The sequence below is a fragment of the Phragmites australis genome, chromosome 1 (genome assembly GCF_958298935.1).
Source record: "Phragmites australis chromosome 1, lpPhrAust1.1, whole genome shotgun sequence".
Classification (NCBI taxonomy): Eukaryota; Viridiplantae; Streptophyta; class Magnoliopsida; order Poales; family Poaceae; genus Phragmites; species Phragmites australis.
In genome coordinates, this window is record NC_084921.1 from 55,250,411 (window position 1) to 55,269,989 (window position 19,579).

The following is a 19,579-nucleotide window of genomic DNA, read 5'->3' on the forward strand; positions in this document are numbered from 1 at the left end:
TCGGTGATGGCGGTGGCGGACTATCTGCGCCGCCGCCTGGCGCCTCTGCGGGAACGGGCCCGGCCCTGCTGGGTGTACACGGGCCCCCAGGACAACACCGAACCGGGTGGCGCTGCAAGCGACGCTGCCGGAGTTCGACTCCCAGGGGCTGGTCAACCGGCTAGGGCGCCGGAACCCCAAGACTATCCAGATTCCCGAGGTGGATGAGGCGACCGGCCGCGCTCTGAGTGCCCCCGGCGGGGACGCTACCAGAAGCAGGGCGCAAACGAGCGGCGTGGAGGCCGCAGGCGGCCCGATGCAGACCGGTGGCTCGAGCGCCACGGGTGGCGGGCCGCAGGCCAGCCGTGGGGCTGCTGCAGGCAGCAGCCGTCAGGCCGGTGAAGGAGGCGCCACCGGTAGTGGGGCGGCGACAGCACCGGGGGACAAAGGGAAGTGCCCCCGGACTTTCATTCCTACGCCGACGTCCTCGTCGTCGCCGTCGTCACCGCGGCAGCGGCCACCGGCGGGCGGCGCGAAGGACGGAGGCCGGGGCGGCGAATCATCCGGCGCGGGGCTGGTGACGGAGGTGGCATCTGCGGTTCTGGAACTAGACCTTGATCTACTTAGGCTTGGTCTGGAACCCGGAGACCAAAGCTGGCACGGGAGCGCGGGCACAGCGAGTACCCAAGCCGGCCCGCCGCCAGAGCCCCCCTGCGGAAGAGGATGAGGGAGGATTCCGGGCCAAAGCCGTCGGGCCTGGGATACAGGATCCCAGAATCATGATGGCAATACCGAAGACCCAAAACTGCGTAAGTTCCCCACCCCCCTTTCCCTGAGCATGCCTTGCCCGGAGTGAGTTCGGAGACTGACCTTATTTTCTTTTTCAGGCCGCCTAAGGATGCCGCCGGAGACCAAGGACGGCCGGAGGCGCCGAGCGCGCCTGAACCACTGAGCGCACCGGAGGAGCTGGAGCCGCAGAGCGCGCTGGCCGGAACAGAGCCACAGGCGCCGCCCTGCCCCGAGCCGATGACGGAGGCCGCGTCCGAGCAACCGGCGTTGGCTGAGCCCGCCCTGAGCACATCGAGTGCGGGGCGGATGGCCTCGTTGAGGGCGATGCTTGCGTGGCAGTATTCGGGGACCCCGAGCCCCTCGGAGGGGGCTCGCAGGGGACCCAGCGCCCGGCCGTCGCCCAGCCGGCCTGTAGAACCCCTCCAGGACGTGCTAGGAAGCGCCCGGGAGGTGATCGAGTGGCTGGTGGTGGCCGTGGCGGGGGAGAAGACGCAGCTTGAGGCGGGCCACGCCGCCCTCCTTGAGGAGAGGGATCGGCTGGCTGAGGGCAGACGCCTTTTTGAGGCCCGCATTGCCGCGGCGCGCGCCGTCAACGAGAATGAGCGACGCGCGTTAGAGGCGGAGCGGGAGGCCCTGGACGGCATACGCACGGAGGCCGTGCAGGAGCAAGAATAAGCCACCCGCCTGGCCGAGACATCGCGGCGACGAGCCGCTGAGGTACTCGCCAGGGAGAGGCTGGTGCAGGCTCGGGAGGAGGCAGTCCTGTCTCGCGAGAGGACGATGGAGGCCTCCCAGGCAGATTTAGCCCGCCAGAAGGACGAGGCTGAGCAGAGCCACGCCGAACTCCAGCGTCGGGAGGAGGAGCTCCAGCGCCGGGAGGAGGACGTCGTGATCCGCGAGACCGACGTCGGTATTACGGCGATGGATCTGGACGCCCGGGAGGAGCTGCTGATCCGCCGGGAGACGGAGGCTGCCAAGGCATTGGTGGTCTCAGCTGCTCAGGAGGAGCGGGCCACCATGTGGGAGTCAGAGCTGACTGCCCGTGAGCAGGCCCTCTTTGCCCTTGCCGAGCAGGTGAAGCAGGCCGAAGCCCCAGCGCCCGGTGCCGCCTCGACCAGCACGGCCGAGGGACTGAGCCTCGAGGAGCGGCTACAGAACATGAAGGACCAATGTGAAGCTGATGATGGAAGACATCATTCGACAAGCACGGAGGTCCGTGAGGGTGGCCGGGCTCGGGCGAGTCCACGTGGGAGCGAAGGGGACGGGCATCGGCCACATCGCCCTTGGCTTTAAGAAAATCAGCCAGCGACTCGAGGCGCTTCCCCAAGCGGTGGCCGAGCACGTCCTGGCCTGCTACCGGAGCCGGGATCCGAACTTCTCACTAGAACCAGCTCGGGAAGGGGTGGTCGAGCCAGAGGAGGAGGCCGCCCGGGAAGTAGTCCGGGGCATCGCCGCCGAGGTGGCAGCTTGCTTTATGCGGGAGGCGCCACCGACTCTGAGCCCGGGGAGCAGCGGCGAGGAGGCCCCGCTATCTTCTGAGCCTGACGGCTCTGACTTAGATTAGGCTTTTGTAATTTTCTTTTCCTTTGACTTGATGTAAATACGGGAGTGATCCCTCAGAATAGCTGTCCTTTCTTGTGAATATAATGGGAGCCTTTCTTCAGGGTCGCAACTCCAGTGTTCTTCCAAATGCTTAATGAAGTCTTTGTTCTTTTCACTTGATGTCCCGAGGAGTACTCAGTCAGACCAAGCCCGACCTTTCCCTCCCCGAGAATGAAGTTGCCCCGACCACTCGTCGCCCGAGCAGTGAGGCCTTCTTTGCGCGTTCAGCCCCCGAGCCCTCTCGAGTCCGCAGCGGCTAAGTCAAAAGACAAAAGCACGAACTTCCTTGCTCGGGAGATAGGTCGATCCAGCGCGGAGCACGCCACGACCAGTGAACACTTTCCCATTCTGTGACCACTCAAACAGGTAGACTGGAGACACGTGCGGGCGGAAATGCGACCAAAAATCCCCACGATTTGGTGGTGCCCGGGCTAGGACGGACCGAACCAAGCACCGACAGCCCGCCCCCAGGGTCTAGGCTCCCGACCGCTCTTTGCTCGAGCGGTGAGATTACCCGAGAACCCTAGAGGCTCGGTAGTGCCCGGGGCCTTTTAAGCGGACCGAACACCACGACCACCATGAAGAACTTCGGTCAGACATCGCCGTTCGTACGGTACACCTTTCTACTGTTCGTTCTGTCGTTCCGGGAAAAGCGGACACGTGGAAGGGTGTGCGCGAGGAGACCATCTCGCCGAACAGATTAGAATACGAGGGCCCCGAGGATAACTCGAGAACAATATATTACTGAATGTAAATTCGTATGAATTTAACCACTCACCGGACAGCTGTCAGCTTTTCGGCCGACCGATCCAGGAGAGGTATGCGCTCCGAGCTCGGGGTGCCCGGGAACTTGGTTCCCTCGGCTGGAGCGCCCGAGCACTGGGGAGCGTGATGGTGAGCCCGGGATCAGGCGATCCCGACCACTCATGCCTGAGCAGTAGGACCACCCGAGGACCCCTAGGCCCGAGCAGCGACCTGGGCACTGAAGCCCTCGCGGTCGAGCTGCTTTTGCTTTTGATTGTTGATCTGTGATTCGAGAAAAATAGAAATATTTTTTGCTTGGTGCGCTCTGTTCGTGCGGTACTCATTATAGGCCGCTCTTGTTTTCGAGCCGAGACCTCTCGAATACCCTTACCGGCGGACTATACAGGCAGAGGCATAACCCAGAGGTCCGATGGTTCGGTGGCGCCCGGGTATGACAGACCAGACCGAGCACCGACAGCCCACCCCTGGGGCCTAGGCTCCGGACTACTCTTTGCTCGAGTGATAGGATTACCCAAGAACCCCAGGGACTCGGTGATGCCCGGGGGACTGCCACGACACCGAACACCACAGCCTACCACGACAGACATAAGTCAACAGCAACTGCCCGCACGTATACCGATCGAGATTCTTTTTTCAACGGGGAAAAATGAGAGATCAAATTTTTTCTCGCACAATTGAGCATCTCACCAGACAGATTAAACATATGGTTTCCAGAAAAAATAAAATTTTTGACATAAGAACTGCATATTGATAACATATATATTGTATTGACAATTTTTACAAGACTGGGTGACTTACCCGCTTAGTGGTAGCCCCCGTTCAACTTGGGCGGGGGGGGGGGGGGGGGGGAGGAAGCCCCCGGCCTGGTTGACCTGAGCACGCATACATGCCATCTACGGGAAGAACTTGCGCAGATGCTCGATGTTCCACGCGTTGGGGAGCGGCTGCCCATCCTCTGCAGCCAGCCGAAAGGAGCCTTCTCATGGGACACCGATCACGGTGAAGGGGCCTTCCCACATAGGGGACAGTTTATTCCTTCCTTCGCGCGATTGGACGCGTCGGATGTGGCGCTGATGATAGCGCCGCAGGCTTTGCTGGTAGTGGGCTGCTCGGACGGCGGCACGCCGCCGGCGCTCTTCCAAGTAGTCGACATCGTCGCGCCTTCACTGTTCCTGTTCACCTTCAGAGTAGGCATGCACCCGAGGAGAGCCTAGAGTGAGGTCGGAGGGGAGGACCGCCTCAGCGCCGTACACAAGGAAGAAAGGAGTCTCCCCGGTAGCGCGACTTGGCGTGGTCCGATTGGCCCATAGCACGGCAGGCAGCTCGTCGATCCACCCTTTCCCGTGATTTGCGAGCACGTTGTAGGTCCGGGTTTTGAGCCCCTTCAGTATCTCCGCGTTGGCGTGCTCGACCTACCCATTGCTCCGAGGATGAGCGACAGAGGCGAAGCAGAGCTTGATGCCGAGGTCTTCGCAGTAGCCCCCGAACAGGGCACTTGTCGGTGATGATCCGGTTCGGGACACCGAAGCGACTGGTGATACCGCGGATAAACTGGAGCGCCGTGTTCTTGGTCACCTTGACGACTGGAACCTCCTCCAGCCACTTGGTGAACTTATCGATGGCGGCATAGAGGTACTCATAGCCCCCGATTGCTGGGGGGAATGGACCCAGAATGTCCAGCCCCCAGACCGCGAAGGGCCATGATAGGGGGATGGTTTGAAGAGCCTGAGCTGGCTGGTGAATCTGCTTTGCGTGAAACTGGCACGCCCTCCAGCGCTGAACCAGCTCGGAAGCATCCTGGAGGGCTGTAGGCCAGTAGAAACCTTACCGGAAGGCCTTCCCGACCAACGTGTGGAACGATGCATGGCCACCGCACTTGCCCTCGTGGACATCAGCGAGAAGCTCGCCGCCTTCTGCCCGGGTGATGCATTTCAGGAGGACGCCGCCTGCGCCACGCCGGTAGAGATTCCCATCTACTATGGCATAGCGTTTGGACTGCCGAGCAACTCTTTCAGCAGAGGCATCATCCCCGGGGAGGAACTTTTCTTTCAAGTACCCTCAGATCTCGTCCATCCACGAGGCATCTTGAGAGCTACCAGCAAGCGCAGCGCACTCGCTGGACGGCGGCACCCTGTCGGGGCTTCCCACTGCGGGCGCCGCCGGGGTCCCCTGAATTGAGCTCGAGGTTTCCCCTTCGTCCTGTTCGGCAGGCAGGACGGAAGGCCGTGTGAGTCTTTCTTCAAAGACTCCGGCAGGGACGCGCGCACGGGAGGAGGCCAGGCGAGAAAGGTCATCAGCCAGAGCGTTGTTGTGGCGAGAGATGTACCGCAGCTCCAGGCCGTCAAAGTGCCTCTCCAGCTTCCTGACTGCCACCACGTACGCCGCCATTTAAGGATCCGTGCACTGGTATTCTTTCGATACCTGGTTGACCACCAGCTGGGAGTCTCCCTTGACCAGGAGGCGACGAATCCCGAGGCCCACCGCGGCTCGGAGGCCAGCGATGAGGCCCTCATATTCTGCCATGTTGTTGGTTGCTCGGAACTGCAGCTGCATGACGTACCGGAGTTCTTCACTCGTTGGGGAGGTGAGAACCACTCTGGCCCCCGCGCCTTTCAGCGTGAGGGAACCGTCAAAGTACATAATCCAGTACCCGGGCGTATCGTGCCCGGGATATGCGGAAATCTCTTCTTGATCGACATCGGGGACGGGCGCTCACTCTGCCACAAAGTCGGAGAGCTCCTGGCTTTTGATCGCCTGGCAGCTGACAAAGTGCAGATCGAACTCCTCCAGCTCCACCGCCCACTTGACGACGCGCCCGGTGCCTTCTCTTTTCTGGAGGATGGGCCCCAGTGGGTAGGTGGTAACCACCGAGACCTTGTGCCCCTGGAAGTAGTGGCGCAGCTTCCGAGAAGCAACGAGCACAGCGTAGAGCAGCTTCTGGGCTTGGGGGTATCTTGTTTTGGCACCCCGGAGGACTTCACTGATGAAGTATACCGGTCGCTGTACACGGCGGGCCCGGACTGCGGCTTCACCCGAGGGCCTATCACAGCCCTCGAGCTTGGCGACGTGGTCGGGGCTGGCCGGGAGCTCGGGCTCGACTCCCTGGTCAGGAGGAGCCAAGTGCTCGGGCTCGACCCCCTGCTCGGGGGGACCCAAGTGCTAGGGCTCGACTCCCTGGTCGGGAGGAGCCGAGAGTACTTGGGAGTGCTCGGGGGCGGCCGGGAGCTGGGACCCAGCATCTTGCCCCGAGCACTCATCGTGCTCCACCACCAGTACCATGCTCATGACCTGAGGAGTGGCCGACACGTAGAGCAGTAGTGGCTCACCCTCGGAGGGGGCCACCAGTACGGGCGGCGAGGTGAGGTACTTCTTCAGATCGCGGAAGGCCTGCTCGGCTTCCAGCGTCCAGTCGAAATGACCGGTCTTCTTCAGAAGCTTGAAGAGGGGGAGTCCTCACTCCCCAAGTTTGGAGATGAAGCGCCCGAGGGCCGCCATGCAGCCGGTGAGACGCTGAACCTCCTTGAGTCGAGCCGGGGGTCGCATCTGCTCGATGGCCCGGATCTTCTCTGGATTGGCCTCGATCCCTCGGCTGGAGACCAAGAAACCGAGGAGCTTGCCCGCAGGTACCCCGAAGACACACTTCTCGGGGTTGAGCTTCAAGCGGGTAGTGCGGAGACTGTTGAAAGTCTCGGCAAGAACTTCGAGCAGGGTGGCGCGGTCTCGAGATTTGACCACGAGATCGTCGATGTAGGTCTCGATGTTGCGGCCAACCTATGAGTCAAGAGTGATGCGGATAGCGCGCTGGAAAGAAGACCCAGCGTTGCGCAAACCAAAAGACATCGATACATAGCAATAATTCCCCACTGGAGTGGTAAAAGAAGTTTTTTCTTCATCCTCTATGGCCATGCGAATCTGGTGATAATCAGAGTTTGCATCTAAAAAACGCAAAAGATCACATCCCGCGGTTGCATCTACAATCTGATCTATGCGGGATAAAGAAAAAGGATCTTTTGGGCAAGCCTTGTTTAGATCGGTGTAGTCCACGCACATGCGGATCTTGTCGTTGGCCTTCGGGACGATGACTGTTTTCGCCAGCCACTCGGGGTGGAGGACTTCTCGGATGAATCCGGCGTCAAGGAGCTTACTGACTTGCTCCCGGATGAACTCCTGGCGTTCGGGCGCCTGCCGCCGGACTTTCTGCTTCACCGGGTGTGCGTCCGGGCGCACAGCCAGGTGGTGCTCGATCACCTCCTTAGGGATCCCGGGCATATCGGACGGCTGACATGCAAACACGTCGACGTTAGCCCGGAGGAAGGCGACGAGCGCGCTTTCCTATTTGCCGCCCAGGTCACCGCTGATTCGGACGACCTGGGAGGTGTCTTCGCCCACCACGACCTCCTTTGTAGGAACGGAGGCGTCGGCAGCAAGTCGAGGTTTGGATGAAGAGGGTCCCGGGCCCCCTGGACGACATTCGACCTCGGCCCGAGCGGAGACCAAGGCCGAGTATAACTGCTCGGCGCAGGAGACGGCGCTGCTGGTCTCGACAGACACGGAGATGGGGCCCGCCGAGCCCGGTATCTTAACCGTGAGGTACGCGTAGTGCGTGGCCACCATGAACCGAGCGAGCGTCGGGCGCCCGAGGATGGCGTTGTAGGGGAGGGGGAGCTCCACGACGTCGAAGATGACTTTCTCCGTCCGGAAGTTGTCCCGGCTCCCGAATATCACGGGCAGCTCGACCTGCCCGAGGGGCAGGGAGTGCCCGGGTGTCACCCTGTAAAAGGGGAGCGACGGCTTTAGGCGCCTGGAGGGCACCTGTAGCTTCTCGAAAGCCTCCTTGGAGAGGAGGTTAAGGCCTGCGCCCCCGTCGATCAGCACTCTGCTGAACTTCACATTGCAGATGGTAGGGGACACTACCAGGGGTAGTCGCCCCACGCCTGCAGTACTGGCGGGGTGGTCGGCCAAGCTGAACGTGATCGGGGCATCCGACCACTTCAGGGGCCTTTCGGCCTCTTCGCTCGGGGTCACCGAGCACACCTCGCGCCGCATAGTCTTGATACTGCGGCGGGAGGAGGGCATGTACGTGCCTCCATCGATGAAGGCAACAGTGTGCTCGGGTTCCTGGAAGCCGAGCTCTGGGTTGTTGGGGCGGCTCCGTCGTCGCCGCCCCTGCGAGGCTCCTCGCGGTCCCTCTGGCGCTGCTCGATGAGGCCCTTGACCGTGCGGCACTCCGTGAGGTCATGCCACCTGGTCTGGTGGATCAAGCACCACTTCCCCGGCTCGGGCCCCGCGGGAGCAGGGGCCCTTAATGGAGCGGGAGCCGGAGCCGTCGCGGGCGCAAGCCGTCTGTCGGTGGCTGCCTGGCGTGCTTGCCGGCGGTCGGGTTCCTGGGCCGACCCACGGGTAGGGCCCTGGGCTGGCTCGACGGGGACAGCCTCGCGCCTCCTTCTCTTTTTCTTTTCCCGCCTGTCGGAGCGGGAAGGACCTGGCTGATCGGCGGCGGGAGGCTCAGGGCGCGGAACATGCCATGCCCGAGCTTCCGCCGCCTTGGCGCACTTGTCGGGCAGCACGAAAAGCTCCGTGGTGGTATCGACCTCGTGCGTGCCTAGCTTCTCGAGCATCACGCTCGTTGTGGACGCCCTACCGGAACGCGATAATGATAGCGTGGGGGGTTATCCGCGGGATGGTGTTGCGGACCTGGCTGAAGCGCTGTATGAAGCGCCGCAGTGTCTCCCCCTCCTGCTGCTTGATGATGTGGAGGTCGCACTCCAGGCCGGGGCGCGTAAATGTGCCCTGAAAGTTAGCCACAAACTGGTGGCAAAGGTCATCCTAGGAGCTGATAGATCCTGGGGGTAAGTTCATAAGCCAAGAGCGGGCAGAGCCCCTCAAGGCGACATGAAAGTAGTTGGCCATCACCTTCTCACTGCCGCCAGCCGCTTGGACAGTGGTGGTGTATATCTGGAGGAACTCGACGGGGTCGATGGACCCGTCGTACTTCTCCGATAGTTCTGGGCGGAACTTGGTGGGCCATTTGACCCGGCGGAGCTCGCTAGTGAAGGCTCGGCAACCGGTGCCGTACCCTGCGGCGCGAGCAGCGCCCTTGGGCGGCGAACACCGGCGAGCCGGGGAGCCCCGACGATCATGGGCCGGCAAGGAGGAGGCCTGGTCCTCGGCTTCAGCCTCATGTCGGGTCTCCCGCTGGCGCTCGAGGGTGACGCGCGCGTCTTCGATGCCCCTCCGCTCGCTGAGGTGCAAGCTTTGGTCCTGAGGTCTGGTAGTGGCCAGGGGGGCAGCGCTCTGCTTGGAGGCCCCTCGACCAGTGCGACCGCCACCTGATGATGGGCCGGTCTTAGCTGCGCTGCGGTGTGAGGTAGCGCGGGAACTTTCGGCCAGCACCTGGCGGTGGGCCGTGCCGACTAAGGCGGCTACTTCCTGGAGCCAGCGGCCTTCCGGGGTTTCCCCCACCGCCAGGACTGGCGGGTGCCTAAGGAGAGCTTGCGCCGCAAGCAGCGCGCTTCCGGGACTGGCCTCGCCGAAGGCGAGCCTACGCCGCAACGACGCCCGGCGCGTTCCAGACATGGACCTGGTGGCAGGAGTTTTGGCCACCTGCTGGGGGTTGGATGGTGCACCGGCGAACGGCGGCGACGGCCCTGCTGGGCCCAGCGCCATGGTCCCCCTGAAAGGGGAACGCCGTGCGTGCAGATCGTGGCTGCTGCTGGGAAGCAGCAGCGACTGGGGCCTCCTGGGCGAGGGGCTCCATTTCCTCACTGGAGCTGGAGCCGGAGCGCCGGAGGCGATGACCGCCAGCCATTTTTTTCTGCAGGGGAAAACAAACAAACAAATTCAGGGATGCTTCCCCCCTACCTGGCGCGCCAACTGTCGGAGGGTTAACTCCTGTCGCAGGGATCCCGAGGGACCCCTTTTTAGAGATTCGGTCGGGGGGATGATTCTGAATATGTTTGCTGGAGAAATAAATGGATATGAATGCGATGGCTGGCGGGGTGGAATGATCTAGTGCGGAATGAAGTAAATGCACTGGGGGTTTAGACAGGTTCGGGCCGCACGGAGGCATAACACCCTACTCCTGTATGGATGCTATAAATGCCCTGAGAATGTCTCTCAAGAATGTGCTAGTTACAAGAATGTTTGTCTATCCTAGAGCCTGGGGCTCCTTGTTCTTCGGTCTGTGTGTATCTGTTGGCTTTGAGTGTTCTTGGACTTCTCGATCTTCTCTACTTCCTTAACTTCTTCAACCGTACAGAGCTTGCCGGGCTTTTTCAGCTTGAGCGTTTTCGAGAGAGATCCCTTTTGCCAGACCTTTCAAACTTTTCTTTGCCCGTGCTGCCGGCTGCTTTAAATACCCGCCGGCAGTAGCGTGCCTCGAATGGGAGGGCACGAGTTCCAAGGCACCATAAATGGAAAAGGTGTCATCATAGCCTCTGTGCGAAGTGACGGGGTTGAAAATGCACCCCACGCCCGGTCTTCAGTCGCCATAATGGCACTGGCAACGGACGCCGTGGAGAGGGCCTACTGGGCAGCCACAGAACGGCCCGGCGTGCCCGCCCTGTCTTGTTCTCCTGCCACAGCAGCGCAGCAGACGGAACGCCTTGGGCCCTGCGACGTTATCCCGAGGCGCGCCGGATGGCACGAGATGGGACCCATGCATTTAATATCCCCACGCCCTCCTGCCAGAATATGGCAGGAACTGACACCGAGCGTGGCGGGAGCAGTTGGAGGTGATAGGCCACACGCGCTCTTAAATGCGACCTCGGGCCTTTCACCGGCTGACACCTCATCGCTGGACCCCTGTGCGGGCCACTGACGGAGGGGCTTTCTGGGTCGTCGGGAAACCGAGTGCTCGAGGGTCACTGTTCACCTCCCCGAGCACTCTCTCTCGGGCATGCTTGTACGGATCCTCGGGAAACCGAGTGCTCGGGGGCCGCGGCTCGCAGCCCCGAGCACTCTCTCCCGGAACTTCCTTCAGTGGGTCCTCGGGGTACTCGGGTGCCCGTGGGGCCACTGCTCGCGGCCCCGGGCACACCTCTCCCGGTACTTAGCTCTCCTGGTCGTCGGGGTACTTGGGTGCTCGGGGGTCACTGTTTACCTCCCCGAGCACTTTCTTCCCGGTCACTTAGTCTTCGCAGATCATCTGGGAACTCGGGTACTCGGGGACCACTGACTGTGGCCCCGAGCGCCCTCTCCCGGGACTTAGTCTTTTTTACCTTGAGGAGGTAACCCCGCGGGATGGCGCCACGTGGCGGATTGCTGGCCTGACCTCGGGATTCGGGGAACCCCGGTTCCTGATTCACCGACAAACGCTCTTCGAGGAAGGTTAGTGTTAAGTTTGGTTTAAGTTGGTATGTTTCTTTTCCGTAGCTGTCGTAGTATAGTCGAATTCGGGGACGAATTCCTTAAAGGAGGGGAGAATGTAACGCTCTAAAATTTTGGGAAAAATTGGAAGTTGTCGTTTTTGGTTTCCGGTGTCGAATCGCTCTCGCTGGAAAAGAAAAGAGAAGGAATTGAAGCAAAATAGCAGCAATAAATTTCTTTTTTTAAAAAAAATAACCTGAGAGTGGGCTAATCCAACCTAGGCTTGGACCGGTTAGCCCAACCCCTCCCCAAAGGCCCAGGCACCCCTCCCCTTTCTTTTTCCCCTCCACCCAGCCAAAACCCTAACCAGGACTTGTTTTTCCTCCCTAGCTGCCACCCTACACCTGCTGGACATCCTCCTCCCCCCCCCCCCCTGCTGCTGCTGCTCTTGTGCAGTAGAGAGAAGAGAAAGGAAGAAGGGAAGAAGGGAGGGAGAAGGAGGAGAAGAAAGAGGAGGAGAACCCCAGGGGACGTCGTTGTGCTCTTTGTGGTTGCCTAGGTGAGATTTGCCACCCTAATCTCATCCTTTTGGTCGATGTATGAGGTTTTAATCACGAGTTTAGAGGGGATTTAGTTGGAGGTTTGGTCGAAATCAATTTCGTCCACGTTCTGAAATCTGTCAGCTTGTGCAGTCTCTGTTCAACGTCATTCTTGGGCAAGTTAATGGCTGAAATAAATTTGTCCACCATAGACAAAGTTGTAGCTAACTGCGAAAGCTAGCTACCAGTGAAATTTCAGAATTTTTGGCCAAGTAGTTTAGTAGCTATGAATTTTTGAATTTGGCTGTCAGATTCTAGCGAGAATCTAGACAGTAGTAGATCTATTCAGTTTTTGGGCATCTTAGATACCGAACCAGTTTTTCAGAATAGCTAGGAAGTTGTAGAGGATTCGTTAAGCTTTCCAATGGTGTGAAGTATGCAATTTTTCGTCGGTTATAGTTCCAGTTACGCTGTTCTGAAGTTTCTGCAATCAATTGTTAACAGATTTCAGTGTCGAAGTCCAGAGCTTGATTAGGCCATGTTAAATACGTTTTATGTAGAAACAAATTATATAAAAAGTTGAAGATTGTATTATGATCTACATGTCCACAAAAGTTTAGAATTTTTCGTTGAGTATTCCTTGAAATAAATAATTTTGAGTGGCTGCTGTTTGAAATTGACAACAGGATTCTAGAGCTGTTTTGTTATGCCGTTTAGGAGACTTTAGAGGCATGGAACAATTATGTCACCACAATGAAAGGGTTAGCCCTTGTTCTTTAGTTTCCTAAAATGTATTTATTTGTTATCATATATGTGGTAGAAAAATAGATAAGAAAAAGAGAAATATTGTTGCTCCCGTCAATCTAATGCGTGTGTGCTGTTTTTTTTTTTTGTCGGTATTGCTTGATTGAGGAATTCGCTTTGCAGAACCAGAGGAATTCGTAGAGGAACTAGAGAACCCTGACTTTAACCAAGGACTAGAAGAAGACTTCAGAGAAGTCAAGTCTTATCTCCTTGATTATTTTGAACCCATGTTTTCAATAATCTAAATTGATCAACTTAAAACTAAACTTATTATCGCATGTGCTATGTATTTTGCTATTTTAATTATTTGCAGTAGTTAATTCGCATATCACCCTAGGATTACCCATCATTATCTATATTAACCTCGTATGACACCTTGATGTATAGCATGCTTAAGTTTGAATACATATCCTTAGAGATGTCGCTTCACCGAATATCAATTAACTCATATACCATAAAACTTTGATGATCAAGGAATCGTTGATATAGTGTGAGATATGACGGGTGGTGTGTAAAAAAGGTGAAAATTGATTTGGCGGAGGCAAGCAGAGTAGTCCTTCGGTGAGGATGGTCTTGAGGGCTTGAGTTACCTACGTGGTTTTCATTGCTAGCTTGAAAATGTCTACCCTGACTGTATAAGTACCGAATCATTGTACCGTCATGCTAAGCCACCACAGTGCAACCATGCATTCTGTTAGGGCAGGACTTGAATTTTCTATCTCCTGACCAAACTGGACATTTTACTAGGAGGTCAGGGGAGCAATGAGAACCCAAGCATCTATCAGGTATTTCATAGGATATTCATGGAACTAGACTCTTTACGAAAGTCCCGGTGGTACTTGTCATCCCTTACGTAAGCCTATAGCACTTGGGGTGTCTCATAGTATAGTCCAGCAAAGAAAGTTGATTGAAGCGTCTTGGTATGATTCTCTCCTCCGCTTGTAATGGTTGGAGGCTGAGTATATCGTGTGGGTACAGTGTACAAACTTTGTAGAGTGTAAATATATTTAAATAGTTGTGTCTCATGGACATGCAAAGAAATGATCTCACTTGGTTAGACTTGGAGCATGTGTATCTTTGATGAGTGAGTGCGTGGACTATATGTTCGTATAATGAGGTTGCTGACTCAATCTGTCAGGAACTGTGTGGTACTGAAGGGACACCAAACATAATGATAGGGGCTGCGGAGTGAGATGTAGGCTCTCTCAGGACCCAAAACCCCACAGATATACCTTGTTACCTTATTTAAACTGTTTCAAAGTTATCAGTATAGAATAGAATCGGATACTTGCATAAACTGTTTTATGCTTAAAACTAAACTGTAAAACATTATCCTTGAATCATCATTTATGCATCTATCATACTCTTGTAATAGTATATGACTTGCTGAGTACCTTCCGTACTCATTATTGCTATCATTCAGACGAGGAGATGGATGCCAATTTTAGAGACTAAGGCGCAAATAAGTAGTAGATTAGCGGTCACGTTCGTACTCTAATTGCCTATGCTTTTGGGTTGTTGTTTCACTGTGCTTTTGTTGGCCGGTTGGCCAGGCTTGTAATGTACTTCATGGTTTAAGACCTTTTTGTACTGTTACTTTAATCTTTTGGATACGATGTATGACTGTGATGCTATAATTATTGTATTATACGTATCAACTACTTGATCTAGTTTTTATAGTTAAAATTTTAGGGCGGTCGGCCGTCAAATCTTTTTTTACATTGTTTTTATTAACATGATAGAAGTATATCCCAAACTGATTTCGAGTTTAAATTGAATATTTAATTATGATGACTTAAAATTTGAATTTGGCTTATACAATCATTCACCCCTCTGATTATATATTTAGCATGTAATCAATCCTACAGTGTAAGTAGTTAATTTCATCCGAAGCCTAGCAGTTGTATCTCAATCGATATAAAGCAACGGATTGCCCAATCTTACATAGAAATATAAAGTTATATCTTTGTGTTAATTTTATCGTAAGTTTTTTCGTCTCTTATATATACTTCATAATCATACTATTCAAAGGTATAAACGGCTAATTAACTCAGTACAATTAACCCGCCATGTGGGAGTTTCACATATCTTGATGACGAGTAATTGACACCTAGAGATTTAGAAGGGTTCTTGGAGTGGGCTTGAGTGTAATTACATACAAGAAGACTCGCAAAAAAACACATAGAAGAAGTACGGGCCCAAGGATGCATTACCAGAAACAAGATCTGTATCTTGACATTCCCCTATATATGTCAAGTTTCTCTCAGGTCTTAATACGGCCTTCCGGGTGAATTAGGACTAGTTTGGGAGGACTAATATTTTCTTTAGTCAAGTTGCTCCTGGGTCCTAGTAGGGACTTTCAGGTGAAGTTTGGCAAAAAAATCTTTTAGGACCTTCGACTAGTGTGAGTTGGACCTTACATTTGCCTATCAGATAGAGATTTTTTAGCGTTTCCATGACTTGGTAAATTAATTCGATCATAACGTGAATACTTCACAAAGTACATCAGGATTTGAATGCGGTATTTATGTTGCATTATTTGCTCACATATATAGCACAAACGACAAATGATTTGCCATTGTCTCTAAATCCGGATGAATTCATATTTTTCTTTGTATGTGAGGACTAGAGAGTTTACTAGTGCAATCAAAGGAGTTGATTCCTTGTACGTGGACTTCTATCGGTTGAATCAAATGTGTTTCTTCAAATAAAGGTGGAATGAACTATGTAAGATCCCAACCATTGATTTATTATCTCCAGCTGTACAAATATGGATGGTGTGCTGCTAGTAAATCCGCCATCGCTTGCCCTCTAATGGCCTTTTCTGCAGCGCATATATACACAATATCAAACTCGGTAAGAATTATGGCCCATGTTGCCGGCGTGGCAAGGGAAAAGCTTTTTATTAATTGTTCTTTTTAGACTAACTTGTGTTTGTCCCATAGTTATTTGCTAGAAGATGATTACTTGTTTCATGGTATTTTTGGAACCTGGAAAAGCGGTGATGTTCAATTTCAAGGAAAATTGGGACTAGAATATGTAGTGAGCGTGTATAGCTAGGTCCAAATCGGTCTTGAAAGCTAGGTAAAGTTAGAAAAGTTCCAAGTGGTGCATAGTGAAGACCAAGGTCCATGATGAGTCGAGATGGTACAAGGTCGAGCACTAGGTGATTAAAACTTGTCTAAGTGTGAAGGCGATCAAGGAGAGTATGGAAACGGGAAAGACTCATCGACTACTTGGGTAGAGTGTTAAGGGTGCATGTCGTTGCAATAAGTTGTGGTAGCCGAAGCACCGTTTAGATCCATTATCAGATTTGATAGTAGTTGCTTACTTGGTTTGTACCCTATATGTATGTATCCACACGGGGTAGGATGAATGGTTGTAACTCTCCTCACACGTGCATCGGTTTTTTGTTTTTCTTTTCAAGTTATGTCTTTTATTTGATTGATTGTGAGAAATCAAGTTGAAATGTGACTTGTTTTTCTTGTGATGAGTGATTGATATTGTTATTTATTTGGTTTGATGATCTTCGGTTTTACATGAGTTTTGATGTGATTCGAATTGATTTGAGATTTCATTTGAGCATATTGATTATAGACTAATTGGAATTAGAGTTGGAGATATGTGTTTGCTTGTCTCATGGTGTGTAGGTGATGGATGCAACTTGGCGGTCGACGGTGGGATGATCGGGATCAAGCGGAGTGCTTAGTGCCAGACGATCAAGGAGGTCGGGCGGAGTCAAGGGTGATCATAGCTGAACACGTGGTGGTTAAGCAAAGCATTGAAGGGGGATGGAGATAATGTGTTGACAAAGTCAAGCGAAGGGGATGCCGGTGCAAGTGACAAGGTGGCCCGAGGGATCGGGAGCGGAAGAGACTTGCTGGCGGTCAGGATCGCATGACGAAGTACACACGTCGACATCGAAGCGTTTGCTTAAGGCGATGAGTCACGCTTTGAGAAGCGTGCAGGAGGTTTCGCGGTTTGACCTCAAAACCGTGGGAGGACTAGAGGAGTATGTGGCACCATCGCGAAGCTTGCGTCGAGACGAAGCTAAGTCGTGAAGGCGCCACGGCCGTCGGATGAATGGAGAAGAAAACGGACTAAAATATATTCGGTGGTAGGTAGAAGTGTACTACAAGAGAAAGGTATTTTGGGGAAAAGCTAGAAAACTTAAGGGCCAAATTTCCTAGGCCTATAAATAGAGGAATAGAGCTAAAGAGAGCTTTGAACCAGCCACTTGAGCCCCCTTATGCCACTCATTTGAGAGCCTTAGAGCTAGATTTTTAGAGGAGCGAAGGATGAGTGCTTAGCCTATGTAATAGGCGAGAGTTTTGAGAGATAAATTTTTGTAATCCGTTTAAAATAGGGTTGACCTCTTTAAGTAATTAAGTTTATATTTTTGCATATGTTTAAATTCCTCTCCTTCTAGTATCCCTCTATTGGTTCCCTTGCAAGTTTGTAAGTTTTTCGATTTTTTGTTTTGATTTTCGTTTTGGTTTTGGGCTGAAATTCCAGCACCTTGTGAGATTATTTTTCTTGTTGCTAGAGGCATAAAAACTCACATAGAGTGTATGCTCATGAGTCTTAAGTACCCTTGCCTCTAGATCATAAACTTGGAGAGGTTTCTTGCCCGGTGATCTTTTTCTTTAAGCTGCAATATTTACACCTTTGCAGGGTCGTTTTTCTTGATGCTAGTTGCTTAAACACTCACATACTCATATATTTGAGCGGGTCTTGAGTCCTCTTGCCACTAGACTATCATCTTGGAGAATAACCTTGTCCGGTGTCCATCTTATCTAGTTTCTTTGGAAGTTACGAGTTTTTTACAAAGACACATGGAATGGTCTTGAATGGAACATATGGTTCATATTCCATCTGTGGAGTCATGTTGCCACGGAAGTAATCTTCTTGCTTTTTCTCTTTAGTTCTTTTGCTTCCGCTTGAGCGTTTTAAGGTGTATTGGGTGAGAAATAAGAAAAGACCATCTATTTCGAAAAAATTGTTAAGGCACCTATTCACCCCTTCTAATCGTCATTCTCGTTCCTACAGATTGTATATTTATTGTGCATTTTACAACAATTCTAAACTTACTCATGTAACCACATTGTGGAATATCCGAATTGCTATTTGTAAGTCGCCTTATTTTTTCTAAAGTCATCTTGTTAGATTAGATTAGATGATGATCTAATGGATAAAAAAATATGACTAGTGAGTAAGAAAAATAACCCATCTTACAAATAGGCAATCTCCTGAAATTAGTCAGTTATTCTCTCTTTTCTTTATTAGTCAGAAGTTGTCAACCATAAGAGTGAGTGGCTCCGGCGGATGAAAAGGAGGATGAAAAGGAGTCAGGTAGGAGGGCTCGTCCATCTTTCTCCCTCTCTCTTTTCTTCTTCCCTAACCTCATCCATAGCAAAAAAATCTTCCCTAACCTCATCCATAACAAAAAAAAATGTTGGAAGGTCAGGGGCTTCCATTGGCGGCGAAGCAGGGAGCTGGAGCCCCCCAGCCCCTGTATTTGCCCTTAGCTCCTATAAGCCTGGTTTAAATTATAGAAGTTTTGCTTAGTTCTACACATTTCTAAAACTTCTTCAATAATAGATTTGGGTGTATATATAACCAAATAGAATACCAAATCAAGAATAGCCATATGCGCCTCCTGAACTTTTATTACCGTGCTAAAATGTATGTATGTGTAAGAAGTGCTAGGTTTTAGCAAGCCAAGAGTTAGTTACCCAAAGATCAAATAAAGATTACGGAATTGTCGCAAAAAAATGACGGAAGGGCATACCATCTAAGGAAGTAGTCATGTACCTGGAAGTGGAGGCTGTAGAATGTCCTGTTCTCAAAGGTTGAGTAAGTTGATGAACTGATGAGGTGAAGGCCTTCGTTCTCCAACACTTTTATACACTTGGAGGGAGGAAGAGTTGTAGCAGCCACATTGCTGAGCAGGCTGACCTGAACCATGATCTCCATGTCGTTGAAGCAAGTAGCTGAGACAATGGGAGTTATGCTCGCGCTCGTGTTCAGAACTCCTGGTTTGCAGTTGGCGCTCGTGAGCTCCTTCTTCCTCCTCTCCAGGTTGGCCACCTGCTTCTGCAGCTCGGGGATGTACTTGAGGACTCGAGACACCGTGGTGGGAATGCTCAGCTTCTTCTGCGCAGCACCAGAAGCAATTGCAAAAACACACATCGTCAAGATCTCATGCTGTTAATTACATGCAGGAGGAGGACGTGATGTTGGTCGATTAATTTAATTACGGTGTGATCGGCGTCGGGGAGGAGGGAGCGGAGCGAGGAGTAGAGCTCGTTGAGCTGCTTCCGGCGGTCGCGCTCGTACGCGTTGTGGCTGAGCTTCCTGTTGGAGCCGGAGCCGCCCGAGCCGTAGCCGCCCGAGGAGGTGGCGTTGGCGGCCGGCGCGGAGAGGTCGTGGATGTCATCGTCGTCGAGGTCGAGGTCCGGCCACGGAAGCGACGGCATCTGGCCGCCGGAGAAGACCATCTCCGCCTCCAACGACGAGATGCTGCTCGCGAAGGGGTCGTCGCACAGCTGGTGGTCCATGCCGCTTGTTGCCAGCTGCTACCTGCTGTGATGTTGCTGCTGTTCGTGGAGGGATCAGGGAAGGTGAAAGAGGAAAGCCTATGGGATTATTATTCTTTGCGAAGCCGAAACAGTAGGGAGGGGAAGGGACCCAATTGAATTTTGTTGAGAGATGGTGATTAGTGTTAACTATTCTCGATGGGCGTTTGATCTAGTTAGCTTAGCTTATCTTAATTAGGGGAGGGGACCCAATTG

At 53.3% G+C, this 19,579-nt stretch overlaps 1 protein-coding gene across 2 annotated transcripts in view; it reads right to left on the bottom strand.

The window, feature by feature from the left end:
* LOC133891078 (protein IRON-RELATED TRANSCRIPTION FACTOR 2-like) overlaps positions 1-19,509 on the bottom strand; it is a 51,158-nt gene extending 31,649 nt beyond the window's left edge. Inside the window, exons 1-2 of one of the 2 annotated variants that reach the window (XM_062331780.1) lie at positions 19,046-19,509; positions 18,600-18,938 (exon numbers count right to left, since the gene is read on the bottom strand). In XM_062331780.1, the coding sequence (XP_062187764.1) occupies positions 18,600-18,938; positions 19,046-19,345 (639 nt within the window). In that variant the 5' untranslated portion in view covers positions 19,346-19,509. Of the gene's footprint in view, positions 1-18,599; positions 18,942-19,045 lie in introns of both variants that reach the window. The other variant, XM_062331773.1, reaches the window with a different exon arrangement.
* Between the last annotated feature and the right edge of the window lie 70 nt (positions 19,510-19,579).